Genomic DNA, 24,183 nt, shown 5'->3' on the forward strand with positions numbered 1-24,183 from the left:
AAATTATATTTAATGATTTAGATATATATTACAATATATTACAATAATAACATTTATATAAAATATATTATTATTTAACATATTTAAAAAATAATGTATACTTTAAAATAAAAAAAACCAATGAATGTGTATCTGACCTTCTTTTGATTCAAATAAGCTTCTTCGTCGTCCAGGTTGGTTTCCATTTTCCTTGGAACAGCGTGAGAGGGAGTCTCTGGAGCACATGGATCATCTTGAGCCCTAATGGAGGTCAAAGACAACAAACAAAGAGAAATGTTTGTCTTGCTCACACACAAACACTAGTTTTACTCCCTGAATGTCCTATTTTTCAGACCCAGGGACAGAGAATGGCTAAAATCCACATTCCCCGTGTCAAACAGAGCACACGTAATTACACGTTTAGTTCAGCGGCACAACAGAACAATCACACACGGCGCATATCAATGGAGCAATACACTCACAGGGTTTCTGCAGGTTTCATGAAGGTACATTTAAGACCAATTCAAGAAAATTTAAGGAATAAATAGAAGGGAACATAAAGGGAATGTAAATGTCTAAGCACACAATGAGTTGTAAGTTTGTGTTCAAAGTTTGTTTTCAATTTTCAACAGATCTCCATAACTTTTTAATTAATTTTACACAAAAAATGCTTAAAAGTTGGAGATAAAGTGATTTTATGATAAAAAAACAAGAACAAATGTGTTCATAAAAATCAACTTAATTCAAATGCAAGTAATTTCCATACCAAATGACAGATTTTTGTTCTTGCTTTAAGCATAAACTCACTTTTTTTGTTCAATTTCTCAGAAAACAAGACTTAATTTCTTCATTTCGCATGTCAAGTAAATGTATCTCGATTTAAGGATGTTTTTTCCGTGCATGCAATTTAATTTAAGGCCTTATGAAATCTGTTTCTCTGGACTCTGTTTTAATGGTTAAATTAAATTTGACTGACTTTCACTCATCTTCGGAACACAAATGAAGGTATTTTTAATGAAATGGGAAAGATTTCTGTCCATTGACAGTCTAAGCAATTTCCACTTTGATGCTTCAAAAAATATGTCTATCTAATCCACAAACAAATCCATACAAATTCAAGCAGTTTATTCCAAATTTTCTGAAGAGACTCGATCGCTTTATATGATGATAAAAACTATCACGGGTTTGGAACAACATTAGGGTGAGTAAACTATGACAGAATTTTCATGTTTGGGTGAACTGTCCCTTTAAGTGTTCTGACCTACTTTTGATTTATACATTCAAAATTTTCCAAATTCTGTGACATTCTGCATTATACAGTATTCCATTTTTCTATATGAATTCTGCAATTCAGTCCACGTTTTCTGCATCGCATAAATTATAGGGCCCTAATTTAAAGCTGCTGTCCGTAACTTGTTCAAGATTTACAAAAAATTATATAATGATAACGTACAACAGGAATCCATTTTCCAAACAGTGTTTTTGTCTTACCCTGATCATTATGGTACACTTATAATAAGTGTTTATATTGGGACTATTTCAGACCGGTCTGCTAGGAACTGCTGCGGAGGAGCACAGTCCCTGCGTGACTCGCCATAGACATAAACAGAGAGAAGTAGCTCCGGCTGCAATGTTCTTCCGCAAGACGCGTGCAGTTCTGTTCAATAACCGCTAGAGCGCAAAAAGTTACAGACTGAATTTAAGACTTTTTAAAGGAATACTCCACTATTTAAAAAAAAAGGCTAATTTTCACACTCCCCTAGAGTTAAACAGTTGAGTATACTATACTATTCTCTCATTCCTGCGTAATAATCAAGGAACTTTGGGCTGTACCATGAGTGCAGCGGCGCAACAATATTACACAGAGCCTGAAAATAGGCTAACTTCCGTCAACATAACCAACGTGACAACCTGCTTGCACAGGGAGCGTGCTGGGGACTATTTTCAGGTGCTGTGTAATATCATTGCGCCGCTGCACTCGTGGTCCAGCAGCAAAGTTCCTTGATTATTACGCAGGAATGAGAGAATAGTTCCTAGCCATATCGGCCTAGAAAATCACAACTTTTCATTTTCCGTCGGTCTTAGTACACGATGCAACTACAGAAGAGTCACGTTTTAAATAGGAAAAATATCAAAACTCTTTGATCATTTGAGCGAGATGCTAACGGTCTAATCAGATTCAATGATCTATGCTAAGCTATGCTAAAAGTGCTACCGCCAGACCCAGAGATCGGCTGAATGGATTCGAAAACGGTAAAACTCAACTGTTTAACTCTAGGGGAGTTGGAAAATGAGCCTATTTTCAAATATAGTGGCGTGTTCCTTTAAGGCCTTAAATTGTGGAAGGTCAAATGAAGACTTTTTTTAAGACACCACACATGGTAGTACCGCACTGCTCATGTTTGTTAATCAGATGCATTTCATAAAATTTTTATTTGAGGGAAAAAAAATAGTGTTGTGAAACTTTTATGAGCCTGTCTGCAAAATTGTGTGTAGTATCTCAAGGTGACACAAGTTTCTACATTTACCAATGGATGAGAAATGTGTGTTTCAGGATCGGCCACTAGATGTCAGTGTAATTGTGCACTGGTTAGGAGATCATCAATCATGCCGAGAGTAAACTTTAGAGAGAGAGAGAGAGACTGACCGACTGTGACAAATCTGACCCAAACTAAGCAAGCTCATCAGTTGCCTGGATATATGAGGTGAGAAAAAATCCTTCTGTTTGATCTACGAGTTCCCATGTGTTTCATATCATTACAAAAATACCATACCCTACAGATCAGTGTATTTATATTATATTTGAGCACATGGAATGCACATGATTACATTGAACATGTATACGTAATGCCATGGTTTTTGGAGTACTTTGGAGCAATGATAAAACAATATATATAAATAGATAAATATCAGCCAGGCCTTTTAGCTGTATTTATTAAGCTCTCCTTTTCTATATTAAAATAATATTAAGCACATATATCAGCCAGCCTGGCAGTGTTATTTTAGTATGATTTATATACAATTGTAGTATGAATTAATATCTTGAACTAGCTTTCAATTTTATATTTTCATTTTAATTTTAGTTTAAGTGCTTCTGTCATTTGAATTAATTTTCATTTACATTTTTTTTTAAAATTACATTTCATATTTTATATCAATTTAGTACCTCAACTTATTTATTATATATTCATTATAATTACGGAAAACACATTTTAAGAGTTTTATTTTGTTAACATCCTGGTCTCTAGATATCATTACCGGCATTGAAAACCCATGTCAGTCATTCTCATTCACTACCTTTGTGTACCATGTAAATACCATGACCCTAGTAAATGTAACCTCTACTATTAATAATCTCTCATAGCTACAGTACTGCCACAGTCATTTTTTGTAAGGAACATGAGTGAAATATGCACTAAATTCAGCAAACATGCATGTCAAATATACAGAAGTGTTATCTTTACAGCTCTATTGCACAATCTATTGTTGAGTTATCGCAGTTAAATTGGGTCGAGCACTAATATAATCAGCTTTAAACAAAGAGCTCTTGTGTTTATCGGTCCTGTGAGCATGCAATCCACCTGATTATTGGGTAACGCTATAAACAGGCTCTACCTTCACCATCTGTTCAAATCTCACCTGTGACTCGAATGGCCGCTGCTCCTCCTGTGTGGAGACGGGAAGATGTCCTCCATCAGGTCGAGGGTGGTTTTACCTGCCCAGGTGTCCAGGAGTGAGGTGAGGGATTTGTCGTGGCTCACCAGCTCTCGGGCTAAAGTCTCCACAAGCAGCTCGGCGCGTGTCCGCTCTCGTCTGGACAGCAGATTGTAGTCGGGTCCCAGGATCTCGGAGAAGTCCTCCTCTTGAGGAGCACTCCTGGGGGACTGGGGTTGAGATGAAGCGCTGGTGTTCGAGGTGGACTGAGGGTCAGGGGTCACCGATGGAGTCGTGTGGTCGTTTAATGGTCGGTCAGGCATTGGATGGATTGATGTATCGACCAGATTCTCATAAGCGCTGCAATGTGAGATGAGAGAAAATCATGTTACGTTAATGAGATTGATGGAATATTTGGGGTTCATTACAAGTTAAGCTCAATCGATAGCATCTGTGACAAATACATTTTTTCTAATTCCCACCTTTTCTTTACAAAAAAAGCAAAAATCTGTTACGGTGAGACACTTAAATGGGGCATATAGCCACCAGACATGATTTTAGTGCAAAAAAAAAATCTTTCCAATGAAAAGGCTGTGAAAATGATTTATACAGCTTTTCAATATTTTTTCAATTATACACAAGTTTTAACAGAAGAATTAATGCAAGTGGTTTTATAAAATTATAAGCTTCATATTTTTACTTTAAAAACCTACAAATTTGTGCCTATTCACTTCCATTGTTTTTGTCCATATGGGAAATACATTTTATAAATAAATATCTAAATTAAATAAATAAAATTAAATTGGCCAAAAAAAAAATATATGTTTTAAATAGCACAGCTTGAGGACATATACATAATTTCATTTTAAGATACAAATTCCATAATATAAATAATTAATATAATTAAATAGGAAATATAAGTAACTCAAATGTATCCCAAAATATTTTATGAAAATATTTTTACATCTATAGTAGCAATATATTGTTTGTATATTTTGAAATATATTTTCAGATGTATTTTGAAAAAAAAAAGTATTTTTGCCTCTTTTTATTAAGAAAACAAGGGATGTTTAAATTAATTTTGAGGTAATCATCATAATGCTACAAATGCTGATTAAACCCAGAATATTGGAAAAAAAAGTCAACGTGTTCACCCCCCCGCTTCTCACCTAATTATATCCCTAAAATCTGATTGGTTTATATAAAAGTTGTCCCAAGATCAACAAAGGGTGTGTCTTTACCTGATGGACTGTAATGGATGCTGTAAAGCTTCCATCAGACCCACATCCTCCTCGATGTGGGGTGGGAGAGGCGGAGGAGGCAGGAAGTCCTCTGTAATCTCTGTCTCTCTGATGGGCAGTGCTGGTGGTGGAGGAGAAGGTGGCGGTGGAGCTAAAAACACTTCATCATCATCTTGCAACACAGTTATACTCTGAACATCGTGAAGATTAGACTCTGAGATTCGAAGAGACAGGAGTGGCTTTGTTGGGGAGTCAGGGCTCTTGGGAAGGGTGGGCGGCTTTGAATCGGATGGCCGTGCAAGTTGTAATCCCATGACCTCTGGGTGTGGAGGTGATGGAGTGGCCACCAGACACGGGAAGTCCTTCAGGGTGTCTTCAGAAGTGCTGGTGTCGCTGGAGTTTTGCCGCAACATTCCCAGTGCTCCGGACGGACTTTGCGAGCCAGTTTCTGGAAAAGCAATAGAATCCAGGTTGGGCTGACACAGTCTGTCTGCGTTATGCCAGTCGAGGCTGGCGGAAGTGCCTGGTGAGGTGAGAGGGCAAGGGAGTCCCACAGACGCAGCTAGACCAGAAGCGCTTTGCGCTCTAGGCCGGTCTGAATGTCTCTGACGCTCTCGCCGCAACACAGGTGCGTTTTGCTGGACAGGTCCCTGGTTTAGCTGGTAACTCCTCTCCGTACGTGATGAACATGACGACTGTTTATGTCCCGTGTTCGCCAACACCCTATTAAAACAAATGCATATGAAATGAAACATCCTGTTGCCTCAAATTGTGCTTGTCAGATTTCCAATACCTGTCATTTTTAAAGTGAATTAATGCAAATAATTTGTCCTTCAATGCCTGGTGGGAATTCTTGCATGGCTCAAAACAAACTCAAAAATAGCTGCAGTGGGACTCCTGTCACTGGCACTGACCAATTAAGGGTTGGTCCTTAATTTAAGACCTTTTAAGGTTAAATATTTCCATAAAACTGTTTCAGTTTTGAACTTGCTAAGAAATTCTTGCTCTTTAAAGGACTGATCTACACAATTCTTCTACACAGAAAAAACCTATTATTCTTATCCAGTTTGGATAAGTTCAACAATTTATTTTATATGCATATATGGGACTTAAGGAATACAAAACTCAAGAGGCTCTATTTGTAGAACGAAGGAAGTAAATGGTTTTTATGTATATATTTATACACACAAACCTGTTTTCAGAGGATTCCTTGGAGGAAACTCTAAACAACTGAAGGTCTCTGGCTAAGAAGTCCTAGACAAAAAGAGAACAAAAGAACAAATAATGTTTTATTTGAGCAGGTGATGCATTGTAGCCCTTTCTGGTAGAGGTGTCAACAAAAAAATCGTAAAATGTCATATACCAGGAACAGGAAGTTAATCATGAATTAATGATTACCACAAGTTTAGAGAGCGTTGGGACTTTCATGTTAATTTTAAACTCAAGCGCATGCCATGACTACTGATAAACTAAGATCCGCTAATAAGAAAGGGACGGCATGACAACATCCTCATAGCTGAACTATGTCGTATTCAATTACTGCGAACAGATGCAGAGACCGTGACCTGAAGGGTGTGCGTGGTTCTGATGATTTATTCATGGCCAGAATGTTTAAGTTTATGTAAAACCACAAAATTAGTAAGTAGCAAAGTCATCATGCTGGTATTTTATCTACTGGCTTGAAACCACTTCCAATTTTGGAATTTGTGAATAGTCTGGGATTTCACAGGATAGTTGTGCGTCTACTGTACACGGTCATCATCATACCAGAACCATTATCGTTTACATAAAGGATAATTATTCCCTTAGATAAATGGCCTTCTTAACCATTCCAAATATTTTAAACCCAAAACCATGACGAGTTGTCCATTATCTCCAACTCCTCCCCTCTGGCACAGAAGGAGTGCAGTTATCTGTTGCACATCTGTCAGATCTCTGACTACAGCCCAGGCTCTGTGGCACCAAACAGGAAGTGAGGAGCACTGGCCTCTTCCTGTGGAGCACCAGGAGTGGGTACAAAAATGATTATCTGCCCATCTCTAAGAAAGGAACTGCTCCTTTGCCCTACAACAGACCACCGAGTACCATAATTGGTTGAAAACTTGTTCACTGATTATCACTGAACACCACATCGGCGGTTAGAGTTTTCTTCAACCAAAATTTTAGGGGAATTCTGAATGAGTAATTGGTTTTAACTATTCAATAGGAGAGTTAAAATAAGCAAATCTGCTCTGCCGTGAACACTGTTACTGTTTAACTTTGTGTGATATGAAGTCATGTCACTTCAATGATCTAACCAGTCAAGCTCGCCTGGCTTGTTTGCCACCAAATCAATTTTACCTGACTGAAGTTCTCCACTGGAGATGACTTGGAGCGGGAGTGCTGAGGAACGGGACGTTCTTCACTACGGTCCAGCAAGTCCTCAGCGGAAGCTGACCTCCCTGAGCTTTTAGCTGATGTGGCTCTCTCGAAAATGGCCTCCAGGTGCTGCGGAAGCGTATTTCTGGTCAGGGTTGGGCCTGGCTTATGAGATTCAGAATTTGTGCCTTGTGGCTGATGTGCAAAAAACTCAGGCCGTGTGTGGTTTTGGGTGCCCCTGAGAGGGTAAAAGGAGCTTTGCATTCCTGCTGGAAGAGTGGAGGCTTTTTGTACACCACCAGAGAGGCCATCATGTCCCGGCTCTTGCAAAGAGCACACACTAGAGTTGAGGCTCCGCAAGTCAGCGGAAGAGGAAGCGGACTGTAGATAAGCACTATGTGGGCGGTTTGGACGTCCGTCTACTCTTCTACCTGTTTTGCGCTCCATGTACTCAACTAAGGCATCTTGCTGCATTTGCTTCAAATCAGGCCTGGAGGAGAAGAATCTGGGCTCAGCATTGCGATTCGCCACCTGCTCAAACATCCTGCGTCGGTCTGCAACGCTTGTCTCACTCGCCAGAAACTGCTGTGTAACATTCCTCTCAGCCTGACTGATTTCCTGAGTCAACACGCCAACTTCATGCATATTTTCAGGCTCGGAAAATGATCGCTTCTTTTGCTCCATCGTAAACCGTTTGCGCCCACAGATCCGCATAACTGGGGGTCCAACAGCCGGGATACTAGGGAGTTCAGGAGGAGCGGTTTTGTTTGGCGCTTCAACAGGAACAACATGTCGTTCCTTTGGAGTGTGTGGGGACGTTGTAGCTGGTTTGGGACTTGTACCTGGTCCTTTTCGTTCTAGGGACGCATGTTTGGCCGGCACTGGTGGAGGGATAACATTAAGGTCCCGTCTTCTGAAGGAAGTTGACCTGAGAACCTTAGACTGGGCATCTTTAATGCTGTCTCTATATGCTCTGTTAAAAGATGTGTCTTGGATGGTGCCCAAGATGTCATGAATGTCACCTTTCCCTTTGCCATTCCCCTCACCAAGCTGAAAGGTACTCTTACTCCTTTGAAGACAGGTCTTGTTGGTGACAACAGGTTCTTTTTGCTGGCGATGTTGGACATGATCACTACTCCCACGTCTCATTTGGAAATCCTGCTGCACTTCCATGTGTCCATCATAGCTTGACATGCTAGAAGTACTCTGAGTTCTCCCATGAGGGATTGAGCTGTTGCTTCTCTCCAACATGTTGTGCGCATCCTCCACACCAGAGAAGGAGCTCTTGGCACTGGAAGGTCTTGATGTTTGGCTCAGACGAGCCATAGAACCATGGTGGGAGAGGCTGCTATGACTGCGAGGTTTGACTTGCTGTTTCTCAAAATGACTTACTTTCTCCAGCACAGACATGCTACGCTCACTCTGGACACTGCTTTGGCTAGCAGTACTCTCGGGACTGGCGCATCGTTGAACCTCAGCAAGTGCATTCTCCAGTCTGGTCAGGGGGTGATCAAAGTCTTGACCTCTCTGCTGGAGAGCACTAGAGTCACTGTAGTGCCTTGAAGGTTTGACTGGCTGGTCACTTCCTTGAGTTTGGATGAAGTTTCCTCTGTATGTTTGAGCAACTTGTCCCTGTGCAACTTTCCCAGTGTAAAGTGCGTCTGGATGGATGTTTTGCTCGTTGCATTTATTTTGTTCTTCATCTCGAGGTGGCCTGTAGTTGTCGTATACCTCCATACCAAGCGAAAACCTTGGCCTCTCTCTTGGTTGCACAGGGGTGTAAGGGTCCCTCCTCTCCTGGGGTACATATGGTGTTTGTGACTTCTGCACTTGTGGCTGCAAATGAGGCCGATAAAAAACAGGTTTAACCTGTGTATCATCTTGCACTTTATCAGAGAGCTTAGGTTGTGCCGAAACATAGGTTTGGACAGGGTTTGGGTTGGGAGCATTGCTTTGGTATCCGTTTTCAAGGTTGACCCTGTCCTCTTTTACTGGTCCACCTAAGTGGTCATAGTTATGGTTTTGCTTGCTCTCCTTGGCCAGTGCTGGGTAGACACTAACAGAGTTAGGGTTGCTGGTTGGGATTTGTGCAAAATGTGGCTCGGGTGGTGGGACAGGGTAGATGCTGGTGGGTAACATGAGGCGGCCGGGTTGTGCGGCTTGAGGACAACCCTGTTTGGGTTTGGTGGTAGGGCTACTTTCAGGGCTTTTTTCAATCACTGTGTGCAACTGACCTTCAGCTCCAAACGAGGACTTTCCTGTTGCCACAGAACCACTTGAGTGATGCCAAGAACCCTTGTTAAGTGCCCGCTGTGACCGAGCATGCTCAAGACTCGACCAAGAGTTGGGACGATCGTGATTACGAAATGCTGCATAGCTGTCACTGCGTAATGGAGGAGCTGGTGCCCCCTTTAGGTTCTCATAGGAGTGCCGGTTGTGAGCTGGATCCCAGACTGTCCCAACACTGTGGCGTTGTGAGCTGGTGGTGCTTCCACTACTCCCACTGCTTCCACTACTACTGCTGCCACGGTGACAGATCATGCCTGGGACATTCCCACTTCTAGACTGTGCTCTGCTGTCATTGGTCCTCATTAATGCTGAAGAGGTAATCTCATGCTCTTCAGACACACCCTGTTGGGGATCGTACACAGTGCGTATGTAGCGTATATCGGCCTGCTGCATCCCTTCTCTCTGTAGAACGTTCTCCATGGAATATGACCTCTCCTTGTTAAACGATGGTGCCGCTGCAAGGTACTCTGGGATACTAGAGCTGGTCGAGAAGGAACTGTATGCAGAGTCCCGCTTGCTGTGCAGGTGATCGATGCTGCTGGAGGATTTGGATGATGATAGTTGATAGCAGGAGCTATAGGCTGGGTGAGTGTGGTCTAGGCTCTCCATGCTTCCCCGGGAACTGTACTGATCCGGGCTCTTCCTAAGAAATCCCGTCTCAAATCCTGATAGGTCTGTGGTCGAAGCACTGCAAGAAAGAAAGGAGAAACATGAGTAATATACTAGGAACTGATTATATATATATTCTGATCATTTTACTGGGGTGGGGGAAAAAAGATAAGAATATGCCTAAGAGCAATAATAAGGTTTTACTGGGGTAATATATCAGATTGAGATACTATTGTGGTTGTCGGTCTGAGCTAAATTAGTAGCCGTTACAAACTCGGATAGACATCAAAGACATTTGTGTTTGCTATGCCTGTGACTCAATTATTCAACAAAGTATGAAGATGGTCTCTGATAATAATAATGCATTTGATGTTATTGATGTCTGGCCTTTTTACAACATATCTGGTATTGATTAAACCGGGAAATCTATGAAGTTGTTGTGAATTTGCATTGAGATTTCCTCATACTTCCTGTTCTCTCATCCCTGATCACGTGAGGATAACGTGACAAATATACACCATTAGATCTGTTACCAAACTTATCGACTGTGGGAATCTGCTACATAAAGGTTGGAATCATGGCGGTGTGTTATGTGTGTGTGTGTGTGTGTGAGACAGTGATGCCCTGGGTATGTGCCCTTTTATGGGTATGTGATTGCCGGACTCTGAAAGCTGGCATCAGAATGCTGGTATTTCTGCTGGCATAATTAACATGATGTCACTGACCCATTGTCAACAGCTCTGCAGTCACCCCTCTAAGAACTAGATCAACCAATCACAGGTCAGTCCATCAAACAATGACCACCAGGTCTCAGAATGTGGAACGCTATTGGTGTAGCCCACGGTGACCATCGCCATGGGAACCTTTGGAGGGTTGTCGAGGGAGTGTCATCCCAAAGAATGTTTTTTTTTTTTCTTTTAGAACGTGCGTCAATGCTTTGCTTTCTGGTCCTCTTCAAACACTCTAATTGTTTTTCTTTCAGTGTCATCACTGATGGCCCTTGAACGTTCTGGTCTAAATACAGTGATAATGACCCAGATAACAAGCACACAAGGATTTTTTATGTTTGGGCAACTACATAAAATATGCCCTCTGCTTATGCTATGATCGTACACAAAAAGAAACCAAGAGCCGTGTCTGACCAAAATAATCAACATTTATATCTACTAACGGTCATGTTTATGGGCTGATGTGGGCATATGCATCCACGTGCCACTTAAATAACACCCTCAAGGGCTAATCATTTTCATGTATCAAGAGGTTGCAACTTTTTAGGAAATACCTCATGAAGCCAAATCAGGTGTTGCAACCCCAACAAAGCACACATATTATTCTCTCTCTTTGAATAAATGACTCCATTGTTGTCAGTGGATTATTGCTAATCTGTGTAGGCCGATCCTTCAGTTGCATAGCTGGGAACTGTTAAAAATGTCATCTTCACTGTCTGACAATCATCATCCTTGTGAAATAGAAGCAACTGATAAAGAAAAACAATTAAGGTTTGAAAGTACGTTTCCCTGCTGTTATTTTCTTTGCTCTAAAAAGGTTAGAAGCACTTTCTACTTTTCAAGCAAACTGTAGAGATCGTGATCTTTTATGTCCTCGTAATAAATTTTAAAATACAGCAATGACTGCCTACTAGATGGCTGTGCTGACTGGCCAAATGATATCACGTGTCTCATGCGTTCATTTCGGTTTGGAATTTGGCTTCCAGCAATTATGAAAACAAGGATAAATAATCAAGATAAAATGATCATCGTGCCGCATGCCGTTCCTTTCCTTTAAAGCATAAACTTAAAGGGTTAGTTCACCCAAAAATGAAAATAATGTAATTTATTACTCACCCTCATGCCGTTCCAAGACCTCCGTTCATCTTCGGAACGCAAATGAAGATATTTTTGTTGAAATCCGATGGCTCAGTGAGGCCTGCATAGCCAGCAATGGCATTTTCTCTCAAGATCCATTAAAGTACTAAAAACATATTTAAATCAGTTCATGCGAGTACAGTGGTTCAATATTAATATTATAAAGCGACAAAAATTTTTTTGGTCCGCCAAAAAAAAACTAAATAACGACTTATATAGTGATGGCCGATTTCAAAACACTGCTTCATGAAGCTTCAGAGCGTTATGAATCAACATATCGAATCAGAGCGCCAAAGTCACGTGATTTCAGCAGTTTGGCGGTTTGACACGCGATCCGATATCATGATTCAACCCACTGATTCATAACGCTCCGAAGCTTCATGAAGCAGTGTTAAGTCACAGTCCTTCGATCGTGCTTTTGTTTAATTTATTGTATTATACAGCTAGTCCTGTTTGACAAGCATCAGGAACTGTACAAACAACAGTAATATTAGTTTTTAGTACATTAATGGATCTTGAGAGAGGAAATGTCATTTCTGGCTAAGCAGGCCTCACTGAGCTTCATTTGGGTTCCAAAGATGAACAAAGGTCTTACGGGTGTGGAACGGCATGAGGGTGAGTAATAAATGACATTATTTTCATTTTTGGGTGAACTAACCCTTTAACGTCCAAATCAGTCAAATCCTGTAACGTGACTGTCATAGTTTACTGCAGGACATGCATTATTTTATAAAGCGATATTAAAAGCGCATTAAACTGCGAAAGAGACTTTCTGTATGTGAGCTGCGAGACGGAATGCGCACCTAAACCATCAAATATACACAAAAATATGTCAAAATGTCCATCTTGGCAAGTATTTACATAAAGACAGTCAGTAATGTCTTAAGTGAATAAAGAGTTAAGAAAGAAATCGGATGTGTGTCATTATATTAGATGCATGCATTCAAGCCTAATGTGAATCGGTGCTGACTGTGTCATTAATGTTAAAGCGGTGTCTAATGCTATTTCATGCATTCTGACTTATTTACACTGTTAAAGAGTTGGATTGTCATGCTAAACATGGCCAAAAAAATTGGACCAATGAAGGAGTATTTCAGTGCCGAATACACTCCTTCAGGATTCAAGCAAGTTTCGGAAAGTTTTTTTTCCGAGTATGGCCCTGTATGAAGTCATGAATGGCAGAATTCCTTGTATGGGCACTTCTCCCGGATGAGCATGTGCCACATCCACCCGAGCGAGAGCAAGAGCGCGCCCATCAACATCTTTGTTGATTTTGTACAAAATGGCTTCTGTAAGCCAAACAATGTCACTAAAGAAGTGTGTTTTTGGTTGTGAGGGAAAGATAACCTTGTTCAGCTTCCCAAATAACCCAGTGTTAAGGAAACAATGGATGCAGTTTGTTTTTTCCAGAGCAGCAACGGAGTTCTGCAAGTGTGTTTGTTCCCGGTCATGAGTCGAAACTGCAGGCGGTGAGTGAAACTGCATCAAATGTCTGTGTTTTGTTGGCAATCGGCGTATACGTGCATATAATGAACAACACAATAACAAACGTTATCCAGGGATAATGCCGTGCTCATGACTCTTTAGATCCGCCCACTGCACGCCCCACGAGTAGGCCTGTCGCGATTGGTCGATTCAATCCACTGCGTCGACGCTGTTAATTAGTCAACGTCAAAATTTTTAGTCGACTGGGTAAGTTGGGTACGATATGAAATTGTATTAGTACCGGTACTTTAAAAATGACAGCAGTCTAATAAGAGCAGTATTTCTTAATCTGCGTCGATGTGTGACAGCTTGAGTGAGGACGTGTGTGTGAGCTCTAATTCCACCATTCACCAAACAATGGAAGCAGAACAGTCTAATATATACGCGCAGCTCAGGAAAAAGAACGCAACAGAAAAGTGCGGCGCGGCCGGGACGTAATTGCGCACGCAGCCGCCCATACGCCTGTATGTGGATTATTGGGTTTGAATGGTAATAAATATGTAAAAATCCACATCCTGGCGAGTATTCGGGTAAACGCAGTCGGATATGTCTTTAGTGAACGTATACAGAGTTGAATGAGAAATCGGGTGTTACAATGAATTTGGTCCATGCAGCTCTTAAAGGGCCGGACCTAATATTCTGTGTGAAGCAGGGCAGGGCAGGAACCTGGCAGGAACATGGGGAACATAGGGGGTTTTTTTAACCCTAAAACAATGATAAAACAATGAATAGTAAGTTATGTTATATTATTCAATTACTTATACTGTTTTTTTTTGCCATGGTATGGATTCAGTATCTGTATTGAGGTATTTTAGTCTGGTATCGTATCCAAGTCATAATTTTGGTATCGTGACAACACTATTCTATATAAAAAGTATTTGCTGATATTCTGTTTTGTTATGTTGGTTTACAAATTTGTACCTTTTTACATGTTTACTCTTTTAGTTTTACATTTTGTCAAGGGCTTGTTTACATTTATACTTTTTTTACAGTACACTACTGAAGGCCAACGTTGCAAGTTTAAGTAAAATTGTTGAAAATTATTGTGATAAATTAGTCGATAGATTAATCAATATAAAAATAGTCGTTAGTGGCAGCCCTACACACGAGTTCTGTACAGTATCTCTCTTTTATGAATATGATAAATCTCTTCGGAGATTATGATAAAGACTCTTCGGAGATATGAAAGATGCAATACTACTTTATAGGTACTCAAGATTAACATGAGACTGGCAGAAACTGTGCGTGTTATTAAACAAAAGAAAGACAAAATCACTCACTGCACTTGACTGAATAACTTTAGTAGTTTTAATGAGAATCAATGTTTTAAATTTAATTCAAAAAGACTATGCAGTGTTTTAAAGTTTAACTCAGGGTTTAATGACTTTTTTGAACACTGATTGTTTAATGCAATACTGTGTTTTAAATTGTGCAAATAGATAAGTCTATAGGCTTGTTCCAGTCTGGATATTCTCAATAGTACATCTCAAAATTGGGAAGATTGCGATTCAGATCATGTTTTGTGATCGCTTGTAGATAAGATCGTGATATGAAATTTTGGGAAGATTTCCCAGCCCTAAAAGCACTAGACTGCAGGTGTGTTTGTGTGTGAGTTGCACTGACCTGGAGTGGTAGCTCTGGTGCCAGGGGGCTCCCACACCACCCTGGGTGACTTGCATCATGCTTTCTGAGTCCTGAGGGCCCTCGCCCAGCTTCGTAGAATGCCAGGAATGAGGTCGAGATCCGGGCTCACTCCGTCTGGGAAAAAATAGATTCAAAGAAATGTAAAAAGCCATGCCTTTGCAGAATCCTCAAAATACATGACGTAAACACAACGTTAGGATTAAGAATAAATAATTAAAATACAAAGGTCGGACATAGTTTAGTGAGAAGTCAAAGCAGTTTAATGTAAGCATAAAGCACACATTGTCTGGTGTAGTCAAGGCCACTGAGGATAAAGGATCAAAACATCCCTGAAGAATGTGGCACTGCATTAGAAGCAGAATCTCGCTGTGTAAACATCAGTAAATAGATACTTCCTAATCTAGCCACTGGAAATTTGAAGTCAACCAATATTTGGACTAAGGATTTCCATTCAAATTTTATGTTACAAATATTTATGTATTATAAACATTTATTCCCAAGTATGAGAAATCCAATTCTGGGAAGCAGGGAAGTAGATTTCTATTTCTAGTTTTGGCACAGGGTGCTGAAGTATGTTTTCGAAACATGGCAAGAATGCCGGCATTGTTTAAAACAAAAACATTTTTGGTTTCAAACGGCGTGGAACATAATGAATGTTTTTCATATAACGATCAGCAGACTGTCTGTGCCTACTGCTGCTCCAGACATTTGAACACACACTCACACACAATGCCAGTTTGTGCCCAACCAGTCTGCTGACTGAAGTGACCTACTAAGGTCTTTAATGATGGTGTGAGATCAGTAGCCAGAAAGACAAAGCCAGTAAGAGACTAAAGATCATGTTCAGTCAGCTGACTGGGCAAATGTAGCACATACCTCTTTAGTGATCTTCTAGAATTGCAGCGTTCTAGAACTTTGGGTTTGACTTAGGAACATTAAAGTGCCAAGACTTCAGTGTTGAAGTCTTGACTATGATACACAGTATATATATATATAGATATATACACATATATAGATGGATAGATAGATAGATAGATAGATAGAGAGAGAGAGAGAGAGAGAGAGAGAGAGAGAGAGAGAGAGAGAGAGAGAGAGAGAGAGAGAGAGAGAGAGAGAGAGAGAGAGAGTACACAACTTTTTCCAACATTGGTAATAATAATACATGTTTCTTGAGCATCAAATCCTCATATCAGAATGATTTCTGAAGGATCATGTGACACTGAAGACTGGAGTAATGATGCTGAAAATTCAGCTTTGAATCACAGAAATAAATTGAATTTTTAAATATATTCAAATAGAAAACAGTTATTTTAAATTGTAAAAAATATTTCACAATAATATTGTTTTTGCTGTATTTTGGATCAAATAAATGCAGCCTTGGTGAGCAGAAAAGACTTTAAAAACATGTTTAAAATCTTACCGTTCTCAAATTTTTGACCGGTAGTGTGTAACAATATATACATATATATATATATATATGTATATATATATATATATATATATATATATATATAGTATTGCTATTGTAATATATCACTGTATTATATCCAATTATTAAACTAAATAGGAAATATTACTATTATAATACACCACTGTAAAATAAAAAAGATAGTAGGTCATTGTTTTTGAGGAGCTGCAAATTCCTCCACAAAGCTGCACCTAGATGATCACATTTCTCAGGACAATGAAGTGTCTTAGCCTCCACATAGACTTGTTTCCTTAACAACCCCACTCCCTTGAACTTCGACCCTGCTCTATGGAGACAGATCAGACATTGCATCTGCAAAACATCTGGCTTTTATGATATGTTGCTATGGAGGCAGCTTTCTTGCTGCTTTAACACACCCTCTTCCAAAGGGCCATTCCTTCTGACCAGTCCAGATTTGAATAAGATCAGTCATAATGACTTCCACAAGTAAAACATTTGAAATCAATGTTTAGCAAAATGCAGCAGGGCAGACAACAGAAAACCCTTCTGACCATCTTATGATTGTCTGAACCCACTGCGGTTCAATCTGAGAGGGTCAACAGGAAACGCTGATCAAGAACTACTTATCTAGATTCACAGGAGCGCAGTCGTTCCATCTAGGGAGGATAATTACTTTGCATTTTTGAAATACTTTCTGTAATGAGTAATCATATACAGATTGTGGATTCCTGCCATGCATTACCTGCTCAACAGGAGCTTATTCATATTTATACTGCAGGGCTGTTGAATGCTCCAATCTGATTGGTTGACAAACATTCTCAGGTGAGCAATTATTTTCAGGGAAATGCACAGCTAAAGTAGTTCCAGGCAGGTCTTGACCGCATTATAATTTCATATTACTTCGCCAAATGATTTCAGTTATTTCAAAGGTCTTTACAGCCGATAACTAGCCTGGATGCCAGCCGAACTTGGCCTCACCCACAACATTTTAACTCGGGCAGTTCGGTCTTGACTTGATCCGTAGAGAAGTAATTATGCCTGAACAGAAACTGTTCGGACCAATGAAATTGTCAGGGTGGGCTTTAGACGATGATGGACAGATGATAAACGTAATCATCCACGTCAAAGGCGCTTGGGTTTAATTCGTTCTAATCCTAAACTGAGAACTTGTTCGTATATGCATTCAGCTTTACTATTTCTCTCAGAAATGATGATCGTGTTGGTAAGTACTCGGTGTATCCTTAAATTATTTTTTTACAACACCGGCAAAGATCGTTTACACTCATCTTTTTCTTCTAACGTTAGGCTACTTATTCCAGCGTGCGTGCAGACAGGGTTGCCAAGTTTTTACAACAAAACCTGCCCAATAGGTAATGTTACTCAAAACTAGCCAAAAACAAGCCCAAAAGCTTTCCGGGGGGGTTCTCCGGGGAAAAAAAGGCATTTGGGGGGTAAAATATGTGTTATTTTGGCTGCGCTGGCAGCTAAAATTCGCATTCCTGGGTCTGTATATCACATAATTGGGGTCGCTTCAACCCGCGGACTTGGCAACACTGTGTGCAGTCGAGTTCTGTTGACATTTGACAACTAACGTTATGCGTCGCTCCGTTGCTCTGATTGGTTGTAGGTCTATCCAATTGAGGTCTTTCCTGATTCGGCTGAAAAACGCCCCATAATCACAGTCCAACGGAGCAGTATCAGACTCAAATTCTGAATAGAATTGAGTATGACGACGTCAGGCTAGCCGATAACAGCAAAATAACCAAAACCCATAACGACACCGACCAAGCAAATAAATATACTTAACAATAGGATAAAAACACCAAATTATTTCCATATTTTTGCCACAAAATGACGTTTTATAATGTATGGAAGCACATACTCTCTTTCTCCCGCTGTCTCTCACACTCAAACGCACACACACACATACAGTACGGACACAAACAGCGCAACTTAAAAGCTACATGACATTTCTCACTAGTGAGGTAATAACGGCGCTGTTCTTGAAGCAGATAAACTTACAGTTTCTCTATTAGTAGAGACGCTGCTGCGAACACTGTTGAGAGACGCACAGATTTAAGTAATTCATATATGCTAAGGCCCAATCCCATTTCTACCCCTTACACCTTCCAGTGAATGCGTAAAATGAAAATGGGGTGTCTCGATTCTCTTTTGTTTGGAGGGTAAGGGCCAGATAGCCCTTCAAACGAAGATTTTTCGGGATCACACTTCGAACGAAGGGGTATGAAAAACACTACCATACTGCTAGAATGCGTGTAGTGATGTTGCCACCCGGGGGGCGATCACTTGTGTGTTGCCTGGCTGACAGTTTCTCCGTAGCTTGCTAAACCCGCCATTTGAGTGATGTGAAACAAATTAATAATACAGTTATATCTGAAATATCTGGTCATCCTTCATAACGCAGTCGCTTTTTACATCTTGTATTGTCTGTAAACTCTTGGGTTAACAAGGCAACAACTGAATTGTTTGTATTAGGCTACATTGCAAAGAGCTCCGTTATCGCAGCACCACAGTACAAAACGAAACCATATTCGTACCGGCCGGATCGAATAAACAAAGAGAGAAGTTTGGCCCGATAGAAAAGCAGCTCCACTAGTCTTGTATGTTCTGTATCATTCTGTATCATCTTAGGATACAGGATAAGTCCAAATACAGGGTAAATCAAGGTTGGGAGGGAGTAATCTGTTAAACGTGTTTGCGCCTGATTTCCGTTAGATATGTGCACTTCATAGCTGTTCATACTGGTTAAATGTTACAGGACACTAATAAAAGAAACGGGGTATGATGACTTGTAAAGGGGTTGATTATCGCGCGCGCTTATCGCCAGCGTTTTTCCGAGACGTTTTTCAGGCACGTCTTGAGTGTTCACACCCAAACAATTTTCACTGCCGATGCGCAGAGTGAAAGTGCAAATTCAGTAGATGCCGCTCCCGGTACACAAGGTGGTGCTGCACCACTTTACGCTCGGTTGTCACACAGAAGAAGAAGAGAGACAGTATTTACATTTACCAAAACCATTCACACACTTTTGCTAACTGGCAAGCAGTATTAGCAGCTCATCTTTCTCTTTGTCTACTTACTTCCTCTTCGTCGTATCAATGTGTGCAAGACCGTTTTGTGCTTGAGCACCACAAAGTCGTGTTTTACTGTAACTTCAGCAGCTCCAGGCATGTGAAAACAAGCGCCTCTCCCACTGGTCGGCCGGTTTTTAACGCGCTGCGTCAAAACAAAGAAACGAACCCAAGGCTTTTTTTTTTTAATTACGTTTTTATGTCTGCCATTTTGCGTGTCGGTGTGCACACTCACATTGGCGCCCTTTGTTTAGTCACGAGCCGGTAGACGTCGGCGATAAACGCGTGCGAAAAAAGTCCCGGTGTGAACAGGCCTTAATGGTGTAGTTAATGGTTAATGGTTTCCCATTTCTTAGGGGAATATTTTCACCCCTACGGCTTGCCACTAGTTTCATAGAATAGTATAAAATAGAATTGGGCCTAAATCTCTCTTTCTCTCTCTAATAACTCACTGCATTAACAACTGCATTAGTCTGCTATCAAGCCTCCATTACTAGTTCTAAAATGACATTTTGGAATTTGCAAAGGAGGCTTGGGATTAAAGGCGTAAGAAATTAGTCAGCGTTTTAAGAAAAAAAAACTTGACAAATGTCTTGACATACATCTGAACAATGTTTTGAGGTGTGGTAAATGTGGTATAAGAGGAATAATTGACTACGGGCCATTGAATTATTGAAAAATAATTACCATTATTTGTGTATTATTTTTCTAACAATTCAACGGCCTGTCGTCAATTATTCCGCTTATACTACGTTTACCAAACCTCGAAACATTGTTATATATATATATATATATATATATTGCAATTTGAATAACAGGGTTATCATCATTAACTAAAACTATTAAAACGATTTGTTAATTGAAATAACATACAAATATTAGATGGAAAAAGGAAAACTAAAAACATTGCCTTGTCAATTGACTGAAATAAATTTACGTTGAAGCACTAAAATTACTAAATACTCAACTAATACTAAAAACTAAAGATAAAAATAAATAAAACCAGTAACACTTTAGTATGGGGAACACATATTCACTATTAACTACGACTTTTGCCTCAATAAACTCCTAATTTAATGTTATTAATAGTTAGTAAGGTAGTTTTGTAGCATTTAAGTTTAGGTATTGGGTGGGATTAAGGGATGTAGAATAAGGCATTAATATACGCTTAATAAGTACTAATAACAGCCAATATCCTAGAAATATGCATGCTAATAAGCAAGTAGTTAATAGTGAGAACTGGACCCTAAACTAAAGTGTTACCATAAAACCTGAATAATAATCAAATGATAATAATAATCCTATAATAAAAAGAAGAATAATCCTATTCAGGGCAATTCAATTTTTACATATATATATATATATAATGAAAGTCAAAAACATTTTATTGACCAAAAAAATACAGATATTTTGGGTCACAAAAGAAAAGTTTGTGGTAAATAAATCATGGCAGGATTTTAAATTCTGCCTGAACCATCCCTTTATTCCGCAGGTTTACAAAGCAAGTAGTTAATTTAAAGCATGTCAAAGGCCTTCCTCAAACTAGTAGGTGGCTGGTTACCATCCCATATTTACTGACCTGCAACCTGTCATTCCCTTGCTATCCTCCCTTACTGAACACTCAGTAATTACCTTGCAGTAAGTCTCAGCACTTTTGAGATGAGTCCAGTGGCCAGACCGTTGACGCTGGTCTCCGACGGCGTCTTACACAGCGCCCCGTCCGAACGTCCAAGATTTGATTTCTGCTTCCTCCGCAGCTTTTTGCGGTAAAAGGCCCCGAGCAGCTCCATGTCGTCCTTCGCAGTCTCCCGATAAACTGAGAGTAAAACGAGTGGCGGTTGGAAGGGTTGGCGGGACGCAAAGATCGTTAAAACGCGCAATTAAGAGTCATTAAAACGACTTGATAAGAGCTAGAATAAACATCCTGCCCTCGGCAGCACTGGGCGCTCGGGACAAACATATTTCAACAACGAAGATAGAAGGAGGACAAAGAGGAGGAATAAGCTTCCTTCATGAGATTGGATTTTAGAAAGTGTTGGATATAAGAAAGTGGGAAAATAGAAATATAACGCAACACGCCGAAAAGCTGGGAGCAAATGTGAACACATGATAGCATGCGTTCACAACATCAAACAAAGACTGCTCTTTGTGTGCATCTTCCTCTCTTCCTTTCTTTTTCTCCCTCTTCGTCATCATGATCATCCACGTGATCCCAGACAAGTCAACAAGCCCATCCATGCCCAGAGGGCATTATGGGAACAGGAAGGCCATAGTTAGGGTGTGTCGCAGACTTGCTTTCATGTGCTGGTGACAGCCGTCTCCGGGCCTGCAGGGAATATGTGCAGGTGTAATAGCACAGGTGTCTTCACCTGTCCGCAAAATAAGGCCACTGGACATGAGCAGCGTGTTGACATATTGCTCAGTTTACTCTTGCGTGCACATCAGAAGAACCTGAGGTTTCTTTGACAAATACATCACAGAGTGATGACACCCGAGTACAATAACTGCGGATTTCCGTGGCATCCCATCGTTCCCAGGAGAGTCCCTTCTCGCCACACTCTCATAGTAACCTGACTCTTCAGGAGTCCAAAGGGTTTGACCCACAAAACCCCCCCAAAACCATCTCTCTCGAGCCTTCTCGTCGCCTGCCCGGCTGGGCCAGACTGCAGAGGGTGTGTCCCGCTGCAGAAACCTTATCTGATCCCTGGGAACGCGGCTCGTCAACTACACTAATCTGTTTGATCTGAGAGGAAAATGAAATTGGAGAATTGGATCAGACTGGGATGGGGGTGTTTGTACGGCGAGGTTTGCGAGGAGAATGGAGATGGACGCTAAATACTGTCTGTCTGGTGTGGCTCTGATTGTTGCAATCACAGGGGTGTGTGTGTGTGTGTGTGTGTGTGTGTGAGTGTGTGTGTGTGATGGAAATGGATATAGTTAGTGACAGAGCAGGTCACAGGCCGCATCCCAAATTGTTTTCTATTGTAATATATAGTCAAATGTAATTTATTCCTGTGATCAAAGCTGAATTTTCAGCATCATTACTCCAGTCTTCAGTGTCACATGATCCTTTAGAAATCATTCTGATATGAGGATTTGCTGCTCAAGAAACATTTGATTCATTTTTTCAGCAATCTTTAATAAATAGAAAGTTTTTTTTTAAATGTCACTTTTGATCAATTTAATGCATCCTTACTGAATAAAATGAATAATTACTTTTTCTTACTGACCCCAAACTTTTGAACATATTGTTTGCATTTGCATGTTTGCAACACACTAAATGCATTATTTAAAAGTGTATTATTACTTGAAGTGTGCAAATTCAACTAAATAAAAAAGAAATAACACAGACTCCTCGGCATCTGTAGCACAAGGTTTTGTGGGCAATATTAATCCAAAAAGCATGCAAAAACCCAACCGGAAACTGTACATCGCATAAAATAAAACAAATAAATACATACAAATCTTGCTCAGTATGTCTGTGTTGTTTTCCAGAAAAAATATCTAAACATACTTAAAACAAGGACAAAATTACATAAGATATTAAGTCTTATTTTAAGAGAATTCTAACAAAATTTACTGAGGTTTATGCTTTAAAAAAATAATAAAAGAAAAGAAAAATAGAACAAAATCAAGTTTATATTTCTAATATATTAATTTTATGTATAATATATAATATATAATTTTTACTGGAAAACATCACAAAAATGCTGATTAAAGGGTTAGTTCACCCAAAAATGAAAATTCTGTCATTAATTACTCACCCTCATGTCGTTGGACACCCGTAAGACCTCCGTTCATATTCAGAACACAAATGAAGATATTTTAGTTGAAAGCTGATGGCTGAGAAAGGCTTCAGACAGGCCTCCATTGGCATTCAGTACATTGACACTTCCAAGATCCATGAAAGGCACTTAAAACGTTGTTACAAAGTCTATCTCACCACAGTGGCTCTACAATAATTTTACAATGCGACGACAATAGTTTTCGTGCGCAAAAAAAATCAAAATAACACCTTTAACCAACTTGTTCTCGACTTCCGTGTGTGCCTCCACGACGCATGCGCGAGAATATGACGCAGATCCGGCGCTCGGACACATGACCCAGAAGCGATTTGTTTACGAGCAGAGGAAGACGCGCGTGTCTAAGCTGTTGAATTCTACATTGATCGTGCTTTAGGTCTCGGCGTAGTTCTCAAAATGGGGTTAAAGTGTGTATTTCATGGATTCCCGAACGCCGGCGCTACGTCATATTCTCGCGCATGCGTCGTGGAGGCACACACGGAAGTCGAGAACAAGTTGGTTAAAGGTGTTATTTTGATTTTTTTTTGCGCACAAAAACTATTGTCGTCGCATCGTAAAATTATTGTAGAGTCACTGTGGTGAGATAGACTTTGTAACGACGTTTTAAGTGCCTTTTATGCGTCTTGGGAGTGTAAATGTACTGAATGCCAATGGAGGCCTGTCTGAAGCCTTTCTAAGCCATCAGCTTTCAACTAAAATATCTTCATTTGTGTTCCGAATATGAACGGAGGTCTT

At 40.1% G+C, this 24,183-nt stretch overlaps 1 protein-coding gene across 2 annotated transcripts in view; it reads right to left on the bottom strand.

The window, feature by feature from the left end:
* Positions 1 to 24,183, bottom strand: part of shroom3 (shroom family member 3) — a 103,117-nt gene that overhangs the window by 12,355 nt on the left and 66,579 nt on the right. For both annotated transcript variants that reach the window (XM_079835158.1, XM_079835159.1), the window contains 6 exons: positions 15,104 to 15,238; positions 7,215 to 10,209; positions 6,067 to 6,128; positions 4,875 to 5,597; positions 3,619 to 3,993; positions 138 to 240 (listed from right to left, as the gene is read on the bottom strand). In XM_079835158.1, coding sequence (XP_079691284.1) covers positions 138 to 240; positions 3,619 to 3,993; positions 4,875 to 5,597; positions 6,067 to 6,128; positions 7,215 to 10,209; positions 15,104 to 15,238 — 4,393 coding nt within the window. The remainder of the gene's footprint in view (positions 1 to 137; positions 241 to 3,618; positions 3,994 to 4,874; positions 5,598 to 6,066; positions 6,129 to 7,214; positions 10,210 to 15,103; positions 15,239 to 24,183) is intronic.

This window comes from Gobio gobio (genome assembly GCF_949357685.1).
Source record: "Gobio gobio genome assembly, chromosome: 14".
NCBI classification, from domain to species: Eukaryota; Metazoa; Chordata; class Actinopteri; order Cypriniformes; family Gobionidae; genus Gobio; species Gobio gobio.